General features: G+C 43.7%; 1 protein-coding gene across 1 annotated transcript in view; it reads right to left on the bottom strand.

Annotated features, from left to right (window-relative positions):
• The window catches only part of CLSTN2 (calsyntenin 2), a 637108-nt gene that overhangs the window by 117191 nt on the left and 493870 nt on the right, over nt 1-26047 (bottom strand). Inside the window, exon 5 of the mRNA XM_023192121.1 lies at nt 21025-21174. Within this exon, the coding sequence (XP_023047889.1) occupies nt 21025-21174 (150 nt within the window). The remainder of the gene's footprint in view (nt 1-21024; nt 21175-26047) is intronic.

The following is a 26047-nucleotide window of genomic DNA, read 5'->3' as shown; positions in this document are numbered from 1 at the left end:
CCATAGCACTGACCTTACAGTACTGAGGTAGGGACTGAGTGTGAAAATGTGTGCATTGTATGCAGTAGAGACTGATCAATGTTGTTCCCTGGCAGGGAAGAAGACAATCTGCCCCCATGCATCGCAACTTTGACACATTGCAGGTACCTTTGCAATCTGACTTTAGCTCTGAGCCCCCATGGTCACCAGCTGCCCTTTACGGGGTTTTCTCAGAGTGTCTCACAGGAAGATAGTGCACATTACGGTTGTGAGATTCATCCCTGGGGTACTTACAATAAGAGGATGTTTGGATGAGAGTGACTAATTGTAAAGGAGAATATCCCCAATTCTATGTTATTTGCCTCATAGTCTTTAGGAGCTGTATCTGGACTAGCCCATCCCCTTCCAGAGGATGAGATCATGAAGTTGCTGCAGCCCATGCTCCAAAAGCCTCAAGTGCAATCTTAAGGACAAACCACTGGAGCAAAAGGTGGCTTTTTGTCTGGTGGATCTAAAGTCATAGTGCTATGGGAAGCCCTCCACACACATGGCCAACCGTGTAGTGTCCTAGGTACAAAATGTTTTGTGTCACTGTGTATTTGATTGTGCTGTTTCTTCTAATTGAGGCTCCCTTTCTATCACCATCCCTCTTGCCACCTCCTCCATGTGGCCTTCTGGGATTTCTCCAGTCTAGGTCGGTGCCCTCTCTCCTCCATGCTTCTGCAGTATTTTCAACATTAGACTGTAGCATTAGACTCCAAGCTTCACGGTGCCTCTGAGGCCCCATCGTGCTAGTCAGTGCCTGGCACAGAGTAGATGCTCACTAGTGGTAGAAACTGTGACAGAATCCTACAGGCTATCTTTTGATAGGAAATATTTGCTGGGCGGATCTGGGTAGCCCCAGACATTTAACCTTGTCTGGGTATCCTGGAGGGTAGGAAAGCATAGTTCTTGTCTGGGTAGCCCCAGACATTTAGCACTTCTTGAGCTGCAGACAGAATCCATGGCTTGTTTGCAGCTTCTCTGGTACTGACCCCACCTGCCTGTATCTTCACTTCTGCTGAACCATCTATCCCTTCTCTATATAGAACCATCTCTCTCTCCTCTCTCCCCAAACCCTCCATAAAGTCCCTTTCTGTAAATTGAAAATGGAGAAAGCAGTTTTGTGCTGGAAGCAGGAGCTTGGTGTGCACCCTGCAGCACCAGTCTTGAGGTTCTCCTGTTTCTGCTAGTTCAGGAGAGCCCTCTCACAATACCTCCCCTCTGGTCACGGTCTCTGGAAGCCTCTTCTCTGGAGAAATCCAAGACACCCAACTCACTGATTTCCTTTATTCGGCAGAGGCTGCAGGCATCTCTTTCTCATCTAGATACTTTGGTGGTTATCTATGATGAGAAATTCCACCTCAAATCTTTTGAAAAGGAGTTCAAATAAACAAGCAAGTAAATCGTGAAGGGAAAAGCCAGGAAGCACAATCCTCTAGGGTCTTCATCCTCTCCCTCACCACCTAGCTGGGAGGGCAGGGCCCTCTCTGGCCACCAGGGAGAATCAGGTATAAAAGAGTTTTAGGAGCATCACAATTGCCAGTTGCTTTGGTGGCCTCAAGAGGCTTGTTTTTGAGCGTTTATGAGGAGCAGGCAAAATTGCAACCATATAGTAAAAGAAATCAATGAAGCTTTCTGAGCACAGTGTCCTTGAGAGAGTGAGACGCTCATACAAACATCTTCCATTTTCCAAGAAGGAGTTGGGGTGGGGTTAAGAGAGCAAAAGGCAAGTCATCAAGTTCAGCCTTTACCACTCGATGTGTCTGTCCCTCCTCATCTCCTGGAGGCTAGGATAGCATGGTTCTTAAAAGCGTGAATGTTTAATTCCGCATACCTGAGTTTAAATCCCACGCTTACCACTTACTGTGTAACTTTGGGCAAATCACTTATGCTCTGTAAGCCTCAGTTTCATCTTCTACAAAGTTTGTATCTACCACCTCGGATTTTGGGGGGATTACATGCAGAGTCATTTCAGCAACAAACATAAGGACTACGTCCAATCGATATATTATTGGTAAATTATCGTTTATTCAATAACACTTATTGCAAGAAAGAAGAGGAAATCAATGAGTAAGCATTGACAAGGTGTCAAGCACTTTTACATCTATCCTTTCACTTAATCCTTTCAGGGACTCAGTGGGGGAGTGGTACCTTAATTGCACAAACGATAAAACCATGGCTAAGAATTGGTGTGACTTACCCAAGGCCACATAGCTTTCTTTTTTTTTTTTTTTTTTTTTTTGAGATGGAATTTTGCTCTTGTCACCCAGGCTGGAGTGCAATGGTGCTATCTCAGCCCACTGCAACCTCTGCCTCCCGGGTTCAAGCAATTCTCCTGCCTCAGCCTCCCTAGTACCTGAGATTACAGGCACCTGCCACCACACCCAGCCAATATTTGTATTTTTAGAAGAGATGGGATTTCACCATGTTGGCTAGGCTGGTCTTGAACTCCTGACCTTAGGTGATCCACCCACATCGGCCTTCCAAAGTACTGGGATTACAGGCCACATAGCTGTTTTCACAAAAGCTCCTCCATTATTCCGAGGATTTGCCAGAACTGAGACAACTATAATTTTTACAGATTCATGTTTGACATTCAATTTATGCTGATATTTAAAAACAAAACAGTGATAATCCCAATGTTGGCAAAAGATCAAGAAGTATTGTCAGTTTTATCAGTGTCTGACCTTGAGGACAGCTTATGGGCTGGAGGTTTGCTTTGACACTGAAGACTGCAGAAATCCAGGCTTGAATCTCAGCTCTGCCAAATGTGAGTCATGCGAATCTAACAAAGCTGCCGTCATCTTATAGCCTCCATTGATTCGTCTGCAGATTGGGGAAAATTATATCTCCTCCTGGGCTTATGGTAGCACGAGATATGCCAGGCTAAGGATCTAACACAGAGACCTTCCCACGAAGGCTCGGGATGGAAATAGCCCACCCATTGGTTCATGAGTGTCTCAAACTTCTCTGAACTGTCCTGCTTGGACACAAAATCTTTTTAGTTTATAAAGGGCCTAGAGACTACTTTATGAATTGTGGTTCAATTTTTTTCTTAAGTGAAGAGAAAGGGAGCAGCCTGCCCACTGTTTTAATAATTGGGCCTAAATTACCCTGTAAGTATTCCTGAAAAAGCTATTGGGATTTAAACCCCTTCTTTGTGGATTAAGAATTTAGAAAGATGATGATTTTATTATAACTACCTCTACATTTGGGTATCTTATGTTTTCTTATCAGGAGAACATTAACCACTTGGAAGTTTTATATTAGATGCCTAGAGAGGGAATAAAGCTAATCTAAGAGATTTCTGGAAAGCATAGGCTTTGGGGCTCTTGTAATCTAAGATGTTCAGTCCATTGTCCCAATTCTGTGGTCAAAAACGATGCAGAAGAATAAAAGGGAAAGAGGCAGGTGTGGCAAAGACATGCTTCCTTCCTTAAATGTGCACGCGCAGGAGCCTCCGGTTCTTCCTGGTCTCAGCTTCCAATGGCTGGAGATGCATCAGGATTTCTAGGAAATTGCTGGGTTCACACAAAGTGAGTGGCTGGATATTGGGATTCTGTGGAGTGAGAGGGATGGGAATGGGGTACCCCAGAACAGGAACTGTTCAGGCAGCTGACATTGCAGCCAGATCTGCAAGCATTCACTACCTGCCATCTTTTAGGACTTTCTCTAAGGGATGGGTGGCTTTGATTTGGGCACCAAGGGTCTTCCTCTCCTACTGGAAGAAGCTAGAAGGGTACCTTTGCTCAGCAGTGAATGCCGTCATCTCCATTGACCATCCAGTGCATCTGAATTGGGGGCAGGTCAGGAAGCAGAGATGGGCTGCATAGGTAAATGAAGGTCAGATGATGAATGCTGGGGAAGAGGTTTGGATTTAATTGCAGGACCAGTAAGGAGCCATACATAGGATGTTTAGTGTGGGTGTGAAGTATCCAGACTGCTTCAAAGTCGTCATTCAGCAGCTGGGCTAGTCCTGGTGTTCATTTCCTGAACAGCAGAATACTCCTGAGAGCCACCCCTCCATCAATCCATGCAGGTGTCACCACTGACAGGGCCACACCAGAGGGAACTAACTTCAATTCATTGAAGTTTAGTTCAATTCTATTTAGTAAAATTTAAGAGTGTTAACCCTGCAACTGGACAGATTCAGATTCAGGGAGCATGCCACACCACAGGCAGGGGAGGGGGCAGAGGAGAACCAGTGTCAGCCAGGAGGCAGAAGGAGGGTGAGAAACTGTGGGCACAAGGCTTTACTGTGGCTTCCATGGGAAGAAACAAGTAAGGCAGGGAAAGCATTTTAATGTTGGCTAGTTTGAATAATTCCAGCCAGTTCTTGGGCATAGTTGTCTGGTACCTGACCCTGGGGTGATTAGGGCAGGTGAATGGTGTCCCAGACTGTGAGAGCCCCAAAAAGGGATGTTTGGGGGTGTAGGCTCCAGATTGCCTGGAGTGCATATAAGAAGTGAGAGGGTGAGATGTTTAGGATCTCTGAGAATCAGCCAATCCCAAGAGGAGCAGTCCCTCCAGGGTCAGTAAGGCCCCCAGATGTCAAAACATCACAATATATTCTAGAAAATAACAGACACAGTTAATACAGCATTGCAGAATGAGGGGAATGCCGGACTAGAAGAGAACTCCAGGGTGTCTTCTTCAGGGCCCTGTGTCTGTACAGCTCCAGGTTCAAGTGGTGCCATTCAGATGGAAATGATGTGAATAGTACTTCCATTTCTGAGTGTACAACCCAGCAGCTGCCATGCCTCAGAAGGTGCAGACATATGTGAGGCTCAGGAGGGCTTCATGGGGCCCTGGTGTGGGGTGAGGCACTTTGGGGCCAGATGACAAGGACCTTGGATGCTGGGCCAGGGAGTGGGTTATTTAGAGCATCAGAAACAGACTCTTCAAGGCCTCTGTGGAAAGGAGTGACAGAAGCTGACTTCTGAGATTCGCCTTCTCTCCGCTCTCTGCATGGCCTCTAGTGATGAGTTCCTCAGGACCCAACAGTGGGTAGGGCCAAGGTGTCACTTAGACAACAGAGTGCAGAGACTGAAAGTAAGGGGTCAGATGTCTAGCTCCAGGCCCTGCCTTCTCTGCTTACCAGATGCTGCACCTTGGGCAAATTACTTAACCTCTCCGTGCCTCAATTTTCTCATCTGCAAAGTGTGAAAACAGCACAACTACATCTCGTGGGGATGTTGAGATGACTAAGTAAGATGATAAATGTGAAATGCTTAGCAGAGTACCTGACATACAATGAGTGGTTAAGAAACATGGGCTATTTTATTAGGCTTCCAATTTTTGGTTCCTTGTCACAAATCCTGCTCTCAGGAGAGACAAGGAAAGGACTATTCCTGGATCTCCTAGGGCAGGTACTGAAACTTCCGTGAGAGAATGTTATCCTCCTTTACGGGAGAGGAAACCGGATCGGGGAGAGAGAGAGTCACTTTCTGAAGTTCCCACAACCAGTTGGTGCAGAGCCAGCACTTGTGCCAGGCTGGACAACTTCTAAGTCAAAACCAGAAAAGAATGTCTTGCTTCTTGCTTTTAGGAATTCATATTCTTTTTACATTTCATCAGTTGCTATTATGGGTCTACAACTATCAGGTTGGAAATTCAGCTGGAAGGAGGCGGGGCTGGTGAGGAGTCAGGGAGACCGGAACTTCAGCCCTGGCTCTACGACCAGTTTCATGCTCAGAAGGGCCCCATCTTGGTTGAACGCTCTGCTGTGGCTGTCTTAACTTTCTTAATGATTTTTAAACAAGGGGCCCCTTGTTTCCATTTTATACTGGGACCCACAAATTATGCAGCTGCTCCTGCCTTACCAGCTGAGCAACCTTGGGCATATTCTTTAACCTTTCTGAGCCTCACTTTCCTCTTCTGTCGAATGGGGACATGAATTAATTGCCCCCAAAGGAGTCCACAGAGCATAACTGCTAGGAATCAAGGCTTTGGAGTCAGACCTGGGTGTGAATTCCAGCTCTGTCACTTGGTATCGTGTACTGTGAGCAAGCCGTATTTTCCCTCTATGTTTACTCATGCAAACATTCACGATATCGTGACCAATTGTAGAGTTGTATATAGGGTTTCTACGAGATAATAAATGCAAACCACTTATCCCTGTGTCTGACACATAATAGGCACACACATTTTTGAGCATTAAATTATGTGGCTTTTTCTTCTCCAATTAAAAACGCTTACACACAGGCACCATTTAAAAAGAAACAAAACAGGACTTCTCTGCACTCAATTACAAATATAAGGAATCCTCTCTTTTCCTTTATTCCTGACCCTTTTCCATTTACTATGTTTTATTTTCACAAGAGTATTTTATTACTTTTTAATTCCTACTAAGAAGAGATAATTAACTACAAAAGGAAAGCGGGGCAAGGATACATATCTCTGTGCTATATCCTCAGTGAAGCCTCAAGGCTGTGACTGTTGTTGTTCCTCTGCCTGTGTACTCGGTCCCTGCCCTTCCTAGGACTGGTCCTTCTTTTCATCCAGGTCCCACCTCACAGATGACTTTGTAAAGGAGCCCTTATTGGAGCTGGCCTCACCTTGATGAGTCTCCCCAATCTCTACCCCAGCCTCTCCCTGAGAATTTACTTATTCCTTTATGTCCCGTTCCCACTCAGGAGCATGACTTGTACATCACTATTCAATGCCTGGCATATAAAAGGTGCCCAACAAATATCTATGAAATGAGTGAGCAATCAGATGTATGAAAATCAGGACGCACATACACACAGATATACACCCAGACATATAGACATGCACACCCCAGTTCCCACATAGGATGGTACACCTTACTTATCAATCATCTGCTTAGCCCAACCAGCTGCCAAAGGATAGGCTGCTAGGCATTAAAATGGAAAGGATTCGAGACATGGCTGCTGTGTGTGTGTGTGTGTGTGTGTGCATGCACGTGTGTGTTCGCATGTGCACGTGTGTGCTGTGTATGTGTGCATACCCCCCACCCACCTGAATTGAAATGTCTGTGGACAAATGTGAATGCTGAAACTGCACATAAAACTGGCTTCAATTGTTCCATACATTTTTAACCTTTTTAGTCCCCTAGACATTCTCAATAAATGTCAGATGAAAGAACTAGAAATCTGTTCTCAAATTTTGTCTTGCTCATGAAGTTCTTTCCAGTTTCCTGATGACAGAGGGGATACAATTTGGCCCCAAATCAACACTGTGATGACTGACTCTGACCTAAGAAAAGCTTCTCATCTATCTGGCAGACCTCAAAGTCATGCACATTGGCAGAGACTTTGGGGCCTTATTCTGGTAGCAACTGGGAAACTGCAGGCAGCTCCTCGCTGAAGCCCAGGCTTATGTCAGGCCCTCCTCCCTGGCCTCTCACCTGCCAGCCAGGAGAACTGGTGCCACTAGTTAAGGGCAATGTGTAAAGACAGCTTGCTGAGCAGACTGCATTGGAGAGATGGCTGGCTCAGGCCTCTGAGACATCACATTCCATCCCTGGCAGCCTTCGGCCTTCCCCATGCTGTGAGAGGAAACCACCCTATTCTGTGTGGTTCCCTGATGCCAGCAGGAGAGCCTCCATTACCCACCAAGTCTCCAATCTTGCCAGTGTTGGGCACCACCTCTTTAGAGCCTATGCCAAGCCCTCCTTTCCTTTTACCCTGGCTCTCTGGGGGGCCGTGGGTCAGCAGCCAAAGCTGAAGTGAACTATGTGGTGTTCAGAAGCCTGGACCCACCCCAGGCTCGGCTGCAGCTTTCTCCCAGTCCCTTCAACCCTAAAGACCCTCAGCTCACATCCTTCTCAGTTCCCAAACAGAAACACATCCAGCAGAACCGATGCTGGAAAGGTACAGAAACCAGGCACTTCGAAGCAGCCCTTCTGAAAGACAATCCTTCCAAGATCGATGAACTCAGCCAACCAGGGCACCTTCTCTTGGATGTACAGAAATGCTTCTCTCTTATGTACAATAAACATGAGCATCTGCCAGGCAATTTTTTAAATCTCTTGACAAATGTATTATTAGTGTAAAGATGGAGCAGTGGTTCTTGAAGAATCTTTACTTTTATGGCTTTGAAAAACATTCACAATTGAAGGGTACAGCTTTTCATGCCCATATTTTTCAATTTTTTTGTAAAGATGGCTTATGTGTACTTTTTCATATTCTAGTTATGTAAATCTCTTTTTAAGCTATCAATGGCACACAGCTTCAAAACTTTTTTCTTTTTTTAAAGGAAAGACCATTTTCCTAGGTGATACTAGAGTGCAGGATTTTCCATTTCACTGAACAAGAGTCTCAAGCTGAAATCAAGTTCTCACTTCTACAGGAAATACAGTCTAAATCTCCCGAGTCTGTTGAATACACTGAGACCCTCAATTCCCCATGTGTGAAGGTGGCTCTCTGACAGGGCTAGGAGAGTACACTGTCACGAATGGTTAGCAAGATGCTTGGCAAAATGTATCTCAGTTTTCAAAATGACCATAGACTTTGTCCCAGTAAATAGACTCCAGCGAAAGGTAACCAAAATTCAAAGACTTTTGTACTAATTGCCATTGCATTAAAAAGAACAACAGAAGCATGCTGACATATGATAATCACATGGCCCTATCTAACTACAAGGACACAGTCAAGCACATTTGGATACACCTATAGAAGGGGACATTATGCAGCCACTGAGGGGGTCAGTGAGGTTTTATGATGTGGGGAAATAAATATGACATAAGGTTTAGTGGAAAAAGAACATAGTGTTCAAATGACTATGCATTGAAAGGAAAAAACAATGTAATATTGACAATACTGCATTAATTGAACTACAGGAAATTTTTATTGAGTTTATTTTTTTTAATTATTTTCAAATGAAGATAAAAAATTATAATTAAAAAAATTACATTAAAAATATCATGGCAGCCCAATTGCCACTTACTACCTCAGGTTCTCTTAACAGAATGCAGAGCTCATAAATCTTGCCTGAGAAACATCCTTCTTCCTTGCCTAGGGGTGCCCACCTGGGCAGCCAGCCAGCCTCTTTCTGTTGTCACAAAGGGCTCCTGTTGGCCAGTGTGAGCCCCACCCATGCATTAGACATGGAGTGCTTTGTTGGCATTTGGTGATGAGGTTGTTAGAAACCCAAGGAGGCTGAGAGCCTGAGGAGCAAAAGCCTTGGAATTTGACAAGGGATGACATACTGTTATTATAATATTTTCTTCTGGATCTAGAGCCTGAGAAAAGGGCTGAATTTCCCTAGAAGCTCACCAAGGGTGGAAGATTCAGCATGTGTGAGACTGTCATTAACCAAACCTCCCAGCAGGTAGAAGGTCCCTGTTCCTTGCCTGCCTGGTTCAGCCTGTGTGGGGGTGGCTGCTGCAACCAGGGATGCAGAGTCTCAGGCCAGAGACAGACACTGGCACTGGGGAATGCAGAGAAGGAACACAGCTTTCTCAAGCACTGTCCACCAGCAGAGCCTTGTTACTAAAACGAGAGTAACCAAATAATAATACTTGTCTTAAACTGTGGCTGAAAGTGAGGTCACATTTTACTCTAAATACCAACCTTCACCAACCAAGAACTCATCAGAAATGAGTCCTCCTCTGAATGCCTTAGTCTTCAGAGGCCCCAGACAGGTTCTTCACATTCCCTACACAGGTCTCCCTGGGCTTCCACTCCTACTAGGGCCCCACTGTCCATGCCTGCTGCTCATGTGGCCAGGACTGGCCCTCTTCACCTGCCCAGGGAACACCCAGGCCACAGGGGTCCAGACTGGCTGGGCTCCATGGAAGGTGGGGAGAAGGGGCCCTCCCCAAGGAGACCTACATTGTGCCTTTGCCAGGTGAACTCTGGTTATTATGTCCACTGCCTCACAGAATCTCTCTAGAAAGTTCGATCTACTTACTGCACGGTCTGCTTTGGAAACCTCACCACATCTCTGATAAAAGCCAACAGTAACACATCCACAGTGATCTTATTTTTGACAAGTGTTTCAAAAACATATACTGCAGAAAAGACAGTCTCTTCATTAAGTGGTGCTGGGAAAACTAGATATGCATATGCAGAAGAATGAAACTAGACCCCATCTCTCACCACACACAAAAATCAAATCAAAATGAATTAAAGACTTAAATATAAGACCTCAAACTATGAAAACAGCTAAAAGAAAACATTGGGGAAAATCTCTAGGACACTGATTAGTCTGCGCAAAGATTTCTTGAGCAACACCCTACAAGCACAGGCAACCAAGGTGAACATGGACAAATGGGATCACATCAAGTTAAAAAGCTTCTGCACAGCAAAGGAAACAATCAACAAAGTGAAGAGACAACCCACAGAATGGAAGAAGATCTATGCGAACTACCCCTGTGACACGGGATTAATGACCAGATTCTATGAGAAGCTCAAATAACTCTACAGGAAAAAAATTCTAGGAATTTGATCAAAGAATAGGCAAAATATTTGAATAGACATTTCTTAAAAGAAGACCTACAAATGGCAAACAGGCATATGAAAAGGTGCTCAACATCACTGATCATCAGAGAAATGCAATTCAGAACTGCAGTGAGATATCATGTCACCCCAGTTAAAATGGCCCATAGTCAAAAGACAGGCAATAATAAATGCTGGCGAGGATGTGGAGAAAAGGGAACCCTTGAACACTGTTGGTGGGAATGTAAATGAATACAACTACTATGGAGAATGGTTTTGAGATTCCTCAAAAAAACTGAAAAATTAGCTACCATTTAATCCAGCAATCCCATTGCTAGGTATATACCCCAAAGAAAGGAAATCAAGTGTATTGAAAAGATATCTGCACACCTATGTTTGTTGCAGCACTGTCTACAATAACTAAGATTTGGAAGTAACCTAAGTGTCCACTAACAGAGAAATGGATACAGCAAATGTGGTACATAACATGATGGAGTACTATCCAGCTATAAAAGAGAATGAGATCCAGTTATTTGCAACAGCATGGATGGAACTGGAGATCATTATGTTAAGTGAAGTAAGTCAAAAACAGAAAGACAAAAATTGCATATTCTCACTTATTTGTGGGATCTAAAAATCAAATCAATTGAGCTCATAAATACAGAGAGTAGAAGGATGGTTACTAACGGCTGTGAAGGGTGGTAGGGGGTTCGTAGGGGGAGGTGGGGGTGGTTAACGGATATAAAAAATGGAAAGAATGAGTAAGACCTACTATCTGACAGCACGAGAAGGTGACTATAGTCAATAACTTAACTGTATATTTTAAAATAACTTAAAGAATGTAATTTGATTGACTGAAACTCAAAGGATAAACGCTTATGAGGGGATGGATACTCTATTCTCCATGATATGCTCATTTCAGTTTGCATCCGTGTATCAAAACATCTCATAAATCCCATAAATATATACACCTACTATGTACCCACAAAAGTAATAATTAAATAATTTTTTAAGATACAAAAATATATTCAAGATAAAAAAAGGAAAAGGAAACAAACAGGAAAACAAAACACACTAGTCCATCTACTCCATCACTTACCTGTCTCCAAAACCCCTCTCTGCAACCCAAATGCCTGTCTCCTGTCAGTCACACAGCCACAATGTTGATAGAAGAGTGGACGGAAATGCCCGGAGGTGCAGCAGTTAAGCAGCAAGCTCTCCTGCAGATGCTGTTCCCTGCTTCTTCCCATCACTGGCCCCTTCCCCAGCCCCTTAGGCACCTGGCTAATGTACTCATCCTTCAGACCTCAGCCTAGGTGCCACCTTCTTGGGGAAGCTTTCTCAAGCCTGGCCACTGTACCTCACCTCTGTTCTCACAGACCCTGGGCTTTGCTTGTCAGTGCCCTGACTGCCCTGTATTGGAATGGACTGCTCACCTACCTTCCCTCACCTCACCACCGGTCCAGCTCATGGTTCCCAGGGGCTGGCCGGGTGCAGAGGAGGCCCTGGGGGAAGTTTCCTGAGTTGAGTGGAAGCTCAGTTGGGCTAGGCCCGCACTGTCCCTCTGCATGGTTAGGCTGGGGTCAACGCTCCAAATCCTTGAGTTGGTACCTCATGGGTCACACCACACTTAACAGTGTGAATCCAGAGCTCCTGAGGTCAACCTCGGCCAGCTCCTGGCTCTCCATCCAGTTCCTCCCTCCACCAGGATCTCTGGGAGGTAGACGTGGGGAGAAGGGGGCACTGTTCTGCCCACTTTAGAGATGAGGACAACTGTGGCAGGAAGAGGAGGGGCACTTTCTGTGGTCACACACATTATGAGAATCCAAGTATGGCTTGTGTGCAGGTGGCAGCATAGGTACCAGGCTGGCTGGGGCTGCCCTCCACTGGGTTGTGCAGAGAGCAGGAAGGAAGCCACCATTTAACAGGCACTTTGCTGGGCCTCTTACACATGTTATCCACCTGCAGAGCATCTCTGAGGAAAGGATTAGCAGGAGGGTAATTTTACCATGGAGACAACTGAGGCTGAGATACCAAATGACCTGCCTAAGGTCACACAGTCAGCAAATAATGCTGAGAGGCTGGCCAGACTCCCCAAAGCACTTTAGCCATTTCTACTTGCTCTCCGCTGCCTTCACTTTCCTCGTTGCTAGAATTAATTCAGGCATTCCTACCTGCCAGGCACAGTTCTGCCTCGTGACAATCCTCTGCAATAGGTACTGCTATTAACCTTATTTTGCAGATGCCACATCTGAGGGTTCTGAGAGGTTAATTGACTTATCCAATGTCCTTGAGTCAAATGGATTTGAACCTGGGTCTTTCTGGCTTCAAAGCCTGCACTCTGAAGCTGTATCGTCTGCTGACTCCCTGCAGGGAGACATTCTAGCCCACTGCAAAATTTCAAAGAACTGTCAGTGGAAGAGGGAGTAGGCAGACTGTGCAGCTCAGGGGCAGACCCAGGTCCATGGGGAGATGAGGTAGCATGTGGGGCTCTGAGTCAGGAGGCCTGAGTCTAGCTGTGGTTCCACCTCTCCGCATGACCTTGGGCAAGGCTTTTCCCCTTGTGGTCCCTGAGAGGTCATCTAAAGTTGAGTGATGAATGACCTTGTTATCCTGAATGAAGACAGGTCCCAGTGGTGGGCCTGGGTGACGAAAGTGATACCCCTCCCACCTCCACCATTCACAAGCCATGGTCCCCTCTCAAAGCTGCCTCACTATCCAATGACATATTTTCTTTTCAACATGGGGAAAGAGTTCTAATTTCAGAACTTTCCCCCAAATAGCTTTCCTCCAACGGTCTCAAAAGATGGCAGTGTTCTCCTTTTCTTTGAGATGCATTGTAGGAAATTGGGGGAGGATCCCTAGGTCTGCAGACAGATTGAGCTGGCCTCAATATTACTAGCTGTGTGGCAAGTGTATTAACCTCAGTGTTCTCATCTGTAAAATGGGAAAATAACAGTTTTCAGGGAGCAGTGAAGAATAAATGACCACATGCATGCAATGAATGCCCTTAGATAAGGCTTGGCAAATAGTAAGTGCTCAGTCAGTGGTAATGATTATTACTATCATTATTGAGTACTCTTTGCAATGAGTGAAGTCTGCCCACACCCTCTTCCCCTCAGGGCTGATATTATTGGGCCCTGAGAACCTCTAAGGCTCATTACCCTCCAGGCGTATCCACAGGAGAGTCAGGTCAAAGCAGACTTGAGCATGGGCACTTTCATCTGGCAGCTCTTTAAGCACATTAAGATACCATTGAGTAGGTAAATCGGCATCCTGTACAGAGCCATTTGTTGCACCTTAATGATCGGCTATGTCAGTGATGTCAAAACAGGTCATTATTCACGGAGAAGTGCCCCCATGAGGCCCTCCGCCAGGAGCTCAGCTGCTTGCCAGGCAGATCTGAGCAATCCCCTTAGCAGCTGTAAACCCCCGGAGCACCTGCCCTGGGGTCACACTGCTGCAGTCAGTGGAATTCAGGCCTCAATAATGGTTTTTCCAATTATTTGAGGAAAAAATACTCCATTGTGATTTTTTAAAATTGAGATAAAGGGAACTAAAAAGCGCTGCTGTTCTCTGAGCCCCACCGTGTGGGGTTCCGTGAAAGGCTCTCTGCTGGCAGCCTTTCATCTGGTCCTCACAAGAAGGCACTTACATTTAGGTAAGCCAAAGCTGAACAGCAGTGACTTTTCCAAGGTTGCAGAGTGAGCTAGGGCCTAGCTGGGGCTGAAATCTGGGTTCCTGAGCTGACCCCCAGGACTGTACACTTTCTACCCCACCCCATTGTCTCCCTTTGATCCCAATCTAAAGTACAAAAATCCAGAACATGATGCTTAAGCCACACAGCCTTACTCAATTCTATGGATTTAAATGTGCGTACTCGTGTGTGTCTGTGTGTGTTCATTTGCATGACGGTGTCTATTTTCCCAATTTAATCATAGCATTCATTTGCATAGGGATTTAAATTTTGTGAAGTACTTCTACGCTACAATTTCTTTTGGTCTTAACAATCTTACAAAATAGCTTGGCCAAGGATTATGATTCTTAATTTACAGTTAGGGAACCAAAGCTCAGCCAGAGAAATAGCTTAAGCAAAGCCTGTGGCTAGATTATGATCCAGCTAAGGGTTGGGTTCAGCCCTTCTCATTCCATACCTAGCTCCATCTCCACTGGTTTGACCTGACCCCATTCCCCCATCACCTACCCCTGTGTGGGGTTCAGGGCATATGCTTAGAAAAGGGAAGAGGAGCAGAAGGAACCAGAAGAATGTAGAAGAAATGAAGGGGAAGGAGAGGCAAGTCAAAAATGGGGACAGGGAGAAGAGAGGTTATTGATAAATAGTAGAGATTCAAAAGGATAGGAAAGAGACTGTGAGGGTGGAGGAAGAAGCGGAGTCCTCTGGTATGAAGCTCAAAAAGTCAGTGCTGTCCTATTGAATGGAAGGGTATGGGGTAATTTTTCATGCTGAATTCTCTTCAAGGAGAAGGTAGAGTCTTCCTGCCGTGGTATGAGGAGCCACACTTGGGCCTGGCATCTTTGGGTTTGAAGCTTAACACCTATGTCTGGGGCTCACTTTGTGTTTCTCTGGGCCATGAGATAATCAGAGATAAATTTAGTTTCCAGCAAATAGTATCTGAAAGACGGAGAGTCTTCAAGCTTGGGTTTATTTTTGAACAAATTATAATTTCAAGGCAATGGTTCCCTAGACCTGGTTCAATCAAGGAAATGAGAGTCGTGGTGCCTCTCAGGTGCTATGTAGACATTGTCCCATTGAACTCCAGCTACCCTTTCCAGGTAAGTCTCATCACCATCTTACAGCTAAGGTAACTGAAAAGTTAACTACACTGCTTAAGGACATATAGGCTGTGCCTCTCTTCTAAACTGTTTTCTGAGATACCCTTTTGCAAAGCTCGTAACATCCCCCTTTGGAAATTCTCAACCCCCTTTTTCTATCCTCTTTCTTACTTCTGACACAGTAAGATGCCCTCTGGAATAGGCTGATATGAATTTGAATTCCATGTTTACCATTTACCGCTGTGAGATTTTGGGCAAGACAGTCAATCTAAGTTTTCCTTATCTATTAAATGGGCTAGAATTGCTTATCTCACAGGATGTTCCTGCCCTTTGTGCAGTGAACTTTGCTTTGGACTTTTACAGTTCTTTGCCTCTGTCTAAATATGTCCATTTGATTCTCATTCTTTCAAGGCTTTGCTATGCATCTAATCACCTACTCTCTGCTAAGGCGTCAATGGACAACAAGAGCTTCATGCAGGGGTCAGAAAACTTTTTCTGTAAAGAACCAGATAGTAAATATTTAGGCCTTGAGGGCCACATAATCTCTATTGAAACGACTCGGCTCTCCTGTTGTAGGGTAACCATAGGCACTATGTGAACTAATGAATGTGGTCGTGTTCCAATAAATCTTTATCTATATGCACTAAGAATAAAACTCCACATAGTTTTAATGTGCTATGAAATATTATTTTTCTTGTTTTTAATGATTTAAAATGTAAAAGCTATCTCTTAGTTCACAGTTGTACAAAAACAGTCAACCAGATTTGTCCTGTAGGCTACATTTTGCTGTCTCCTAACATGTGACTCCTGCAGGAGGTATTTTCATTTTCAGGGGGGATTATCTATTAAAATAAAAGGTTGGCACTGCAATGTTGGAACCTCAGACACCCTGGCAGGACAGTAAAAGAGAGAACTGAGGGCAAGAATTCTTCTTTACTCTGTCTTTCTGGTAATGCCCTGAGCCCACTTTCCCAAGCAAATCTGGACACCTTCTTGGACTTATCACCCTCTGATTTGAAATCAATGCCTTTCACATAGTAAAATGTAAGCCAGATCCTCAGTTTATTTAATAACCCATCTGACTTTTGGAAGGGGCAAGGGGACCAGCTGACCCCTAGGCTCCTAGGTGTTTATCTCCTCAGGAGGGTGGCGGCAGGTGACAGCTGCAGAGAGAACTGGGAGATACACTTGACAAGGTGTAGCAGGGTCTTCTTCAGCCCCAGACACGCCCAACTGCCACATTTGTCCCTTTGCCTATGGAATCTCATGAGATTTGCCTGAAATCTAACCTTGATGCCCACTTTAACTTGAGTTTGCAATAAATACATGACTTTTAGTACTTTTGGGGGAGTGCTCCACTTGAAAGTGCACTCAGAAATAATCATTCTTTTCTGCTGGCCTCCCTCCCCTGAGTCTCTGCATTCCAGCCACCATCTACGTGGTTTGCCGAGGAGTCCTTCTTCCCTAAGATACATGGAGGCAGAAAAGCCTCTGCAGCTCCCCTGTCCTCAGGATGATACAGGAGGAGGCCCTCCCTCCATGACCTGGTCCTCAGTTGGCCAGTCTGGTCTTCTTCCCCCTGCTCCAGCCACATTGTGCTCTCTCACCTAACACCTGTTTTCTAGTCTGGAATATCCCCTCCTCTCTGTGCTAAAGCCCAGTATTTTTCTAGATTTGCTCCAGGAACATCTCCCTGGGGCTCCTGCCTGGTTCAAGGTTAAGTATCCCCTTTGTCTTCCCACAGTCCCTCCAGTGCAGCTTTTATCCTCAGCATTTCTATCATCCCCTTCTATACTCAGAGTCCTGGTAGATCTACCCATATTCCCAGCCTTTAGCACATGGTAGGCCTTCACTAAAGGGTTAACTAATTCACTCCAAAAAAAAAATATTTTCCACCATGTAATATGCATTCAATTTCAGTGTCTCTCACAATGCCAATAACTGAGAGCAATGAATCTAGCCAGCATTAGATTAGTTGCTGCTAATCTAATGGTGATCAGATGCTGTCTTTCTGCTGCTGTCTTTTCAACACAAAAGCATTAGACATACTCAGGTGTCTGGTAACTATTTTCTGCATAGTCTTAGTCAAAGTGAAGTTGACAGAAGCAGCCAGACCTACCCCAGACTTATTAAATCAGGATCTGCATTTTGCCAAGACCCCCCCACCCCCACTGACTCAAGTGCATGTTTGAGTTTGAGAAGCACTTCTCCAATCTTGCTTTCCACATCTCTCCAGGCATAGCCTTCTCTGCAAGCCAAACTGCTCTTCTCATATTGTTCATTGTTCCCCTGAATGTCCTCCCCATTCTGTGTTCTTGGTCCATTTACAAAGTGCAGGATTCACCCCATACTGGCTCCATGAAAAGCCAAACCTTCCCCCAAAGGCATCTGATGCCCACTCACAGTAAAGGGCAGTCTGCACCATCTGCAAGTAGCAAGCAAGCCAGTAAAACACGGTTCATTCCAGTTTGCTCTGCAGAGCTGGGAGAAGGGGCAGGACAAGAGACATGCAACTCAGACCAGTTGTGGTCAGTTCTTCCCTGGAGAAAGGTGAACTTCCAGTTAAGAAGCTGCAGCCCTGGATATAAGACAGAATAGGCCCCAAGATGAGCGAGTAAGAAGAGTTCAGTGTTGTCCAAGTGGAGGAATGAAGTGAATTCATAGGCTGGGAGGAGGAGAGGAGGTTCCTCTCTAGGTCTGGGAGCTGGAACAGGAAGGGTAGAAAGGTCCTATGGCCTGCTCTACATATCAGAGAACCTGGAGGGCCTACCTATGATCTGGAAGCCTACTGGACCAGTGACTGAGAGAGAGGACATCCCAGATTCTGGCTCTGGATGCCAAACACAATTTGGCAGTTTGAATTCTTGTACCTGTTCTAAGTCATTTCCCTTTAGGCAGGAAGGAATTGCAAGGGGTAAGCTGGAGGGAGAAGATTAAGGATGAAGAATTCACTGTCAGCTTCTGCCACCACAGCTGTTGGGATTAACGCTCAAAATCCTAAGGAAATTGAACACTCAAACAAAGGATCCTTAGCAAAGCAATTTTCCTTCTGTGCAGAGGGGTGCTTCTCCTTGGCCAGTCACCATGAGACCACACCTGAACGAAGGGGCAGGAAAGACTTTATTTCTGACATATGTCCTGCCCCTGTACCCTCTCCCCATTGGCTGGGGTCGGGTCGCATAATTTGAACTAATTCTGGATGAGTAAACATTTGAACTTTCTTTAGATAGGGTGGGCACATAAGGGAGACAGGGGAAAAGGGGAAGGGGTGTCTGCAATGAGCTAGAGAGCTAGTCTTCTTCCCAAATAAGAAAAGGAATATGAGCTGGTACTGATAAGCCTGGTACTGTGGCGTGTCTGGGCATGTAGCAAAGGCAGAAAGGAAAAAAAAAGAAAAAGGAAAAAGGGGTGGGGAGTACTATGTATTAAAGAATAAAGTATTGATCAGGTTATTTGAAGAGAAACCTCATCATAGCCCACACAGCTAAGGCAGGGAAGCCACCACGAAGTAGCTGATACTGATGTTACATGTGTTTAAATCATTTTGCCTAATACTATCAATGGATGCAGGGAATTGCCTCTTCCCTGCTTTCTTTATTCCACAGAAAGGTACATTTTTTAACCAAAGTTTTTCTGACCATTCCTCCATCGTTAAGCACTTGCTAAGTGCCTGCATCATATCTGATTCTGTGCTGGGCACTGGAGACACAACAGCAAATGGGCACCAGCCTTGCCCAACAAGGTTTGTCTGGACTGCAAACAGCAGTGTGCACTACAGGGTGGTGCTCAATACATTCTTCACATGTAGAGTTAAACATTGTGACAAGGTTTTTCCTTGCATACATTTAATAAGTACAAATTCTGTTAGGAAATTTCATTTAAATATAGGAATAAAAATGTAATCACAAATCTGTAGGTGCCTCATTTGTCAAATTCAAAGAAACATTGGGACTATTCTCCTGATAGAGCTGCGTGTTTTGCTTTTCCCACTTAAATTCTCATTGTGAACATATTTCATGCATAGAGAGTTTATATATTTTTTCCAGGTTTTCTCTTCAAAGGCCACACCTTCACTGGAGCTAATTCCCATGAGTTAAAAACAAAACAAGGTGAGTTCTTCTTAACTCAGATACCTTTTCTTTCATTCATCCATCCATCCATCCATTCATTCAATGACTATTTTCTTGAGCACCCACCACTGGCACTAGACACTGCACCAAGCTTGAGAAATTCAGTGGTGAACAAGACAGAATTCTGTCTGCAGGGTCCTTGGGTCTAGTGAATTATACCCAATCAGAGCTCAGGCTCCCCAAGGTTGGGAAAACAAAGTTTCCCACTCTGGCTTGTCCTTCTTTCTATGTCTCTTCCTTGATCCTAACAGACTGACATAAAGATGACTCTGCTTTGTTCTTTATCTCTCATGTGCCTTACCTGTGGTTCCTCTACTGAGCATTTCATCTTTTCTACTTTGTTCAAAGGCAAACAACTCTGGCTGTCTCCAGAGGTGGGTTAAATTACCCCTTCTGATCTTTTCAGTTTTAAGTTTAAGGGAGATCAAGTTGTTCAAGGGAGGAGCGCTTTGAGAACTGCCTTCTGAGGGGAATGATGTCAGGTAGCTTCTCAGACACAGGTGTCCTTACTTTGTACCATGATGTCCTGCCAATCTGACCCTGATGAATTGGATTAGGAATGAGTAACTGAATAAAAGGCAGTCATTCAAAGACTGACCAGAGATTTATAGGGTGGTCAGGCATCAGTCTTCCCTACATGGATGTGAGTGACTAACATCAACTCTTTCTAGGGAATTTAAGAATTAAAAATAGCAGAAAGACAGAGACAGAGAGAAAGAGAAAGAGAAAGAGAGAGAGAGAGAGGTAGAGAGAGGCAGAGAGACAGAGAGAAAATATGAGAATATAAGAGGGAGGCAGTAGCTTAAGGACACACCAAAAGAAGGCAGTACCCAGAAATGAAGCACTTTATGAGTTATAAGTAAGCCATAGCCTGCAGCATCTTCAACACATGAAGTAGAGACAGGGAGTCATCAGGCCACCAAAATAATGGTGCAGAGATAATTCTAGAATCCGAGCTCAGTCACCAGATCTATTAGCATCACCACTAAAGCTATTATTATTCCACAAATCACTTAAATCTCTGTAAGGTCCATCTGTGCAGCTGTCCTCACCTTCCTTACTTGCCCTCAGTTCAGTGATAAACTCTATTATCTAAGGGCGACCTAAGCATTTAGTTTTCCTTGCATTTTAAAAGAGCTAAACTGACACAAAAATCCACCTCCATCAAAAGTCATTGCTTCTTCATTCCCAGACTCAACATTTTATACACTCCCTAATCCAGAGGCTGGATTCTGGGTCTCCCGCCTCTGCCTGTGTGCACTCTGTATGAGCACAAAGAACACGATGACTTTCCCTAGGTGTTGATCCGTGATGCAAAACTTGAAATGCATCAGGTAGACCCAGCACCCTAGGGTAAAGTGAATAGGCTTGCTGGCAATTTCTCCTACATGCTGTGAGATAATTTCTATTGATCAAAGATGTCATGAGATTTGAGAAAGGGAGCACTGGACAAACAGGGTGCATGAGGTTATAGGAGATGTCTCTGACATTCTCAGCTGAAAAATGGGGATAATATATCACCTAAGAGTTGTGAGAATAAGCAAGCTACTTTATTTCTCACAGCAAAGTGACTGTACTTAAAAATGTTATATGTTGTGATGGTTTGAGAACAAGTACACCACTTTCTATACACCAGACAATGCTGCCTTCACACAAGACTGATAAAACAGGCCCACCTTGCCAGCCAGGCTTGCAAACTGGCTTCACATCAACCTGCACCAGGGTGTCCTGAGCAGCGGGCTTCTGTCCACAGTCGTAGGCGGTCACCAGGATCTCATACTGGTGTTGTTTGTCATAGCTCAGCTTCTCAGTGTTCCTGATGTTGCCTGAGGAACAGAGATGTTCAAAAGCATTTCCGGTCAATTTAATGACACTGTACTTCTCCCAAATCTCTTCTCCACTCCACCCACCTTCACAGAAAGAAAGTGACCCTTTTCCTTATCTCTTTGTAAAAACAAGGGCAAACAGGAGCATGGCTCTACTTGTAGCCTGCTTATGCTTTGGTAGCAAATTCCTGGGAACCCACTGGCTGAAGCCACCTAGCCATGCAATAGGCGTGCCAGGGAATTTCGAGTGCACGCCTGGAATCCAACTGGCTTGTGTTTATAAGTAATGGGCTGCCAGAAGACTTTCTCCTAAAGTACAGCCATGTGATGGTGTCCCTGACGTAGGGCAAAGACCATTCATCTGCAAGGATATCTCTGGGAAAAAGATGGAATTCAGAAAATGTCCTGACACATATTTTTTCACATCTGGGCTTGTCGCCAGGAATGTTCACTGCCTCATCTCACATTATTTTGCTACCAAATAGGAAGTAAAATCAATAAGAAAACGTGTGACCTCCTTCTCAAAGTGACACAGAATAACACACTTCTTGCCCCGAAGAAGAAGACATTTTTCTTCTCTAAGAGATACCAAGTAATTTTTTTCAGAGTTGTTTGTGTGTTTTTGTTTCTGTGGCTTTCATATTATGGTTCTGAAATAAATATTTGGTAATTAATGAGCAAAATTTTAATTCATTATTTTTGCTGAAATACAATTTTAGTTCCAGGGAACTAATAAAGACCTAAAATGCATTTAATACTTTTAAGCTTTTAATTCTAAGAGATTAAAGTATTTGGCTGAGAATAATTTCATTCCTACTACTTTTTTTTTTGGTGGCAGAGTTGACAGCAAATTAGAACTCAAATGTTATCATCTTTTACCAGAAACTAAATTTTAAACATTGAAATTAAAAAACAAATCAACAAAATAGTCCGGATGCAGTGGCTCACGTCTGTGATCCCAGCACTTTGGAAGTCCGAGGTGAGTAGATGGCTTGAGGACAGGAGTTTGAGACCAGCCTGGCCAACATGGTAAAACCCCGTCTCTATTTAAAAAAACAAAAATTAGCCAGGCGTGGTGGTACACATCTGTAGTCCCAGCTACTCAGGAGGCTGAGGCACAAGAACTGTTTGAACCTGGGAGGTGGAGGTTGTAGCGAGCAGAGATCGCAGCACTGTACTCCAGCCTGGGTGACAGAGCAAGACTGTCTGAAAAAAAATAAAATAAAATAAGCAAAGAGGGAACGGCTGACTCATATATATGTGTATTTTTTGAGATAGAGTCTGGCTCTGTCACCCAGGCTGGAGTTCAGTGGCACGATCTCGGCTCACTGCAACCTTCCACCTCCTGGGTTCAAGTGATTCTCCTGCCTCAGCCTCCCAAGTACTGGGACACGCCTGGCTAATTTTTATGTTTTTTGTAGAGATGGGGTTTTGCCATGTTGGCCAGGCTAGTCTCGAACACCTGCCTCATCCTCCCAAAGTGCTAGGGTTACAGGTGTGAGCCAACATGCCCAGCCTGACTCAGGTATATTTTTATATTTCATCAAAACTAAAGAAAAATTACCTAAATGAGCTTTCTTCTATTCTAACTGCTGTGTATGGCTTATGCATATTGAGAGAACATGGAATGAAACAAGAAAGCTTAGAAAGTTAGAAAAGTCAAGTAATGCTTTAAAGATTAAAAAAAAAAAGGTCCACCAATTACGCAGTATTAGTGAAACAGTATTGGCACCAGGCCATGAGCAGATGCTGCACATGTGAATCTATGTGAGGCTGGGAGGAGCAGGAAATGGGAAGTGGGAGGAGCAGACGCTGACTGATGTCTAGGAGGGAATACGAAGTTGTCCAAGACGCTGGACCAAGAGTTAGAATAATCAGATGGGCGCAGTGACTCATGCCTGTAATCCCAGCACTTTGGGAGGCTGAGGTGGGCGGATAACGAGGTCAGGAGTTCAAGACCAGTGTGGCCAACAAGGTGAAACCCTGTCTCTACTAAAACTACAAAAATTAGCTGGATGTGGTGGCAGGCACCTGTAATCCCAGCTGCTTGGGAGGCTGAGACAAGAGAACCACTTGAACCCAGGAGGCAGGCAGAAGTTGCAGCGAGCCGAGATCACGCCACGGCACTCCAGCCTGGGCGACAGAGTGAGACTCCATCAAAAAAAAAAAAAAAAAAAAAAAAAAGAATTAGAATAATCTATTCTGCTATCTTCTCTGGACTATTTCTAAAAAATTATTTCTAAAAATATGCTTCATCCACCAATATGAGATAGAATTTAGTTAACAAAGTCATTCAAAAATATCTGAATAAAAACACGTTTGATGTGTTTCTAGCTTAGTGGCTGATGTTCGGAATCCCTTTCATTTGTCCTCAGTTATTGTTTCTCTCTCAGATCTGAGGGCCTGAACAGATCTGGAATGGCTCAGTGGTGGTTGGTAACACTCCCCATGGATTCTGTTAACAAACTTATATGTGGTTACAGTTATCACAGGGAGGAATTCTGTCAGGTGGAAGCACTATAATATAACCATGAGAAGTATATTTTCACAACATCACATTGAATTTTGAAAAAAAAAAAAAAAACTTCCTTTAAAATTAAATGGCTCTCAAAAGGTACTCCTCTTACAAAAGGAAGACTCAGAGTTTACAATGTGTACAACATTAAGCAGACCAAACACTATTGATTATGGTAAAAAAATAAACACACAAGCTGAATCCTTGGCTCAATTTGTTGCAGCTCTACTTCCATAACAAGTCTAAATAAAACTGTCTGAGAAACTAATTTACCTTCTTCACCACCACCAACTTCATGCATGTGAAAATGAGTTTCAAAGCACAGAATTTGAAGCATTAGGTCAAAACTGAGGGTACAGTATTGTGACCAATTGTTGCACGGGAGAAGGTCATATTCGATAAGATACACATTTAAAATTTTTTGAAAGCTCAGAAAAGCCACCTGTTTTGCTTCTGTTGCAATTGTATCTTTTTCTCCCATATTTGAATGATTTTTCTACCACTACCTTCTCAGGAGACCTAATCCCACAGTTAACCATGGTGAACATAAGTCCCTGGAGCTATTTCTCCAAATGAACTTGAGAAATTTACCTTTAAAAAAAAAAACAAAAAAAAAAAGAACAACCAGTTCCTACCTTGCGTATTAGTTAGGTATTTTTTTAAAAAAAACTCTCGGAGAGTAGGGGCTGAGGGGATGAAACAGACGTACTGACCAATACTCTTCTAGTAGAATTTAAATTGGAACAACCTATCTGGAAAGCTACTTGGCAATATATGCCAGTCAGTTTGAAACTGCTCATACCTTTTGGGAGTGCAATTCCTTCTCTAAAAATTGATTCTAGAGAAATGATACAATTGCAGATATATGTGCAAATATGTTCATCTAGTATTTATCACACTGAAAAACAGCCTGACACTATAAGGGAAGAGCTAAGTATAACACCTACGCATAAGATGGATTGTTGCTCAGCAGTAAAAGTGGTGATTATAAAGAATGTTTAAAGATGGGGAAAATACATGTAATTAAATGTTAAGTGAAAAAAGGAAGGACAGACAAATGCAAGGATATTGTGGTCCTAATTTTGTTTAAAAACTTTACAGAAAAACTATTGAAAATTTGGCAAACAATGGTTTAATGGTTAACTGTTAATACTGGTTACTTTGGCAGGATTATGGGTGACTTCATACTTTTCTGTGCTTTCGGAATTTCCCACACAAGGCATATAACACTTTTCCATTCATATGGGAAATAAACATTTTCATTCACTTTAAGAACGAGCAGGCTTTAGGATACATTTGGCTCAGAAGCATGAGTCCTGTTATTCACTAGCGCAGCTTTCTGACAAAGAGAGAGCCCAGCTGAGGCTGCTTGAAGACCAAACAATTGCTTCAAAGTAAAAAATCTGCCAAGTGGTAACTGGGTGTCGTTGAGAGCCTACCGCTCCCTCCTCTGTCATTCTCTAACATGGCTGAGTGGCTGGCTTGTGCCAGAGGCTCTAGTATTTCGTTGGCATCAGTTTAGGTAACAATCACACTGCACAGGTACAATATTTAATTCCCATTTTACTGGTGAGGGTCTGAGAAAAAGTTCAAGTAACTTGTCAAAGACCACACACACAGACACACACACACGAGCGATGGATGCAAGTGTGGTGTCTACCAATTTGCGGGATTTTTTTCCAGCTTTATGGAGGTATGATTGACAAATAAAAATTGTATATATTTAGGATATATGATGTGATGTTTTCATATATGTATACATTATTAAACGACTACCATGATCAAGCTATTTAACATATGCATCACATCACATTGTTACCTTTCTTTGTGTGTGTGTGTGTGGTGTGGTGAGCTCAGTTGAGCTCTACTCTCAGCAAATTTCAAGTATATAATACATTACCATTAGCTGTAGTCACCCTACTGTACATTCTCCAGTATTTATTCATCTTATATTAATAACTAAAGTTTATATCCTAATATCTTCTCTTTTCCCCCACTCCCTCCCTAAACCCTGGCAACCACGATTCTACTCTCTATTTCTATGAATTCAACCTTTTAAGATTTCACATATAAGTGATATCATGAGGCATTTGTATTTCTGTGTCTGGGATATTTCACTGAGCATAATGTCCTTCAGGTTCATCCAAGTTGTTGCAAATGGCAGGATTTCCTTCTTTTATAAGGTTGAATAATATTCCATTGTATGTGTGTATCTCCCACATATTTTTTATCCATTCATCTGTCAACAGTCACTTAGGTTGTTTCTACATCTTTGCTATTGTGAATAATGCTGCAATAAATATGGGAGTGCAACTATCTCTTCAAGATATTTATTTTTTTTCCCCCTGTGGATACATA

This window comes from Piliocolobus tephrosceles, chromosome 2, assembly GCF_002776525.5.
Source record: "Piliocolobus tephrosceles isolate RC106 chromosome 2, ASM277652v3, whole genome shotgun sequence".
NCBI classification, from domain to species: Eukaryota; Metazoa; Chordata; class Mammalia; order Primates; family Cercopithecidae; genus Piliocolobus; species Piliocolobus tephrosceles.
Note: the sequence above shows the minus strand (reverse complement) of the source record. Positions and strands in the feature narration are given on the sequence as shown.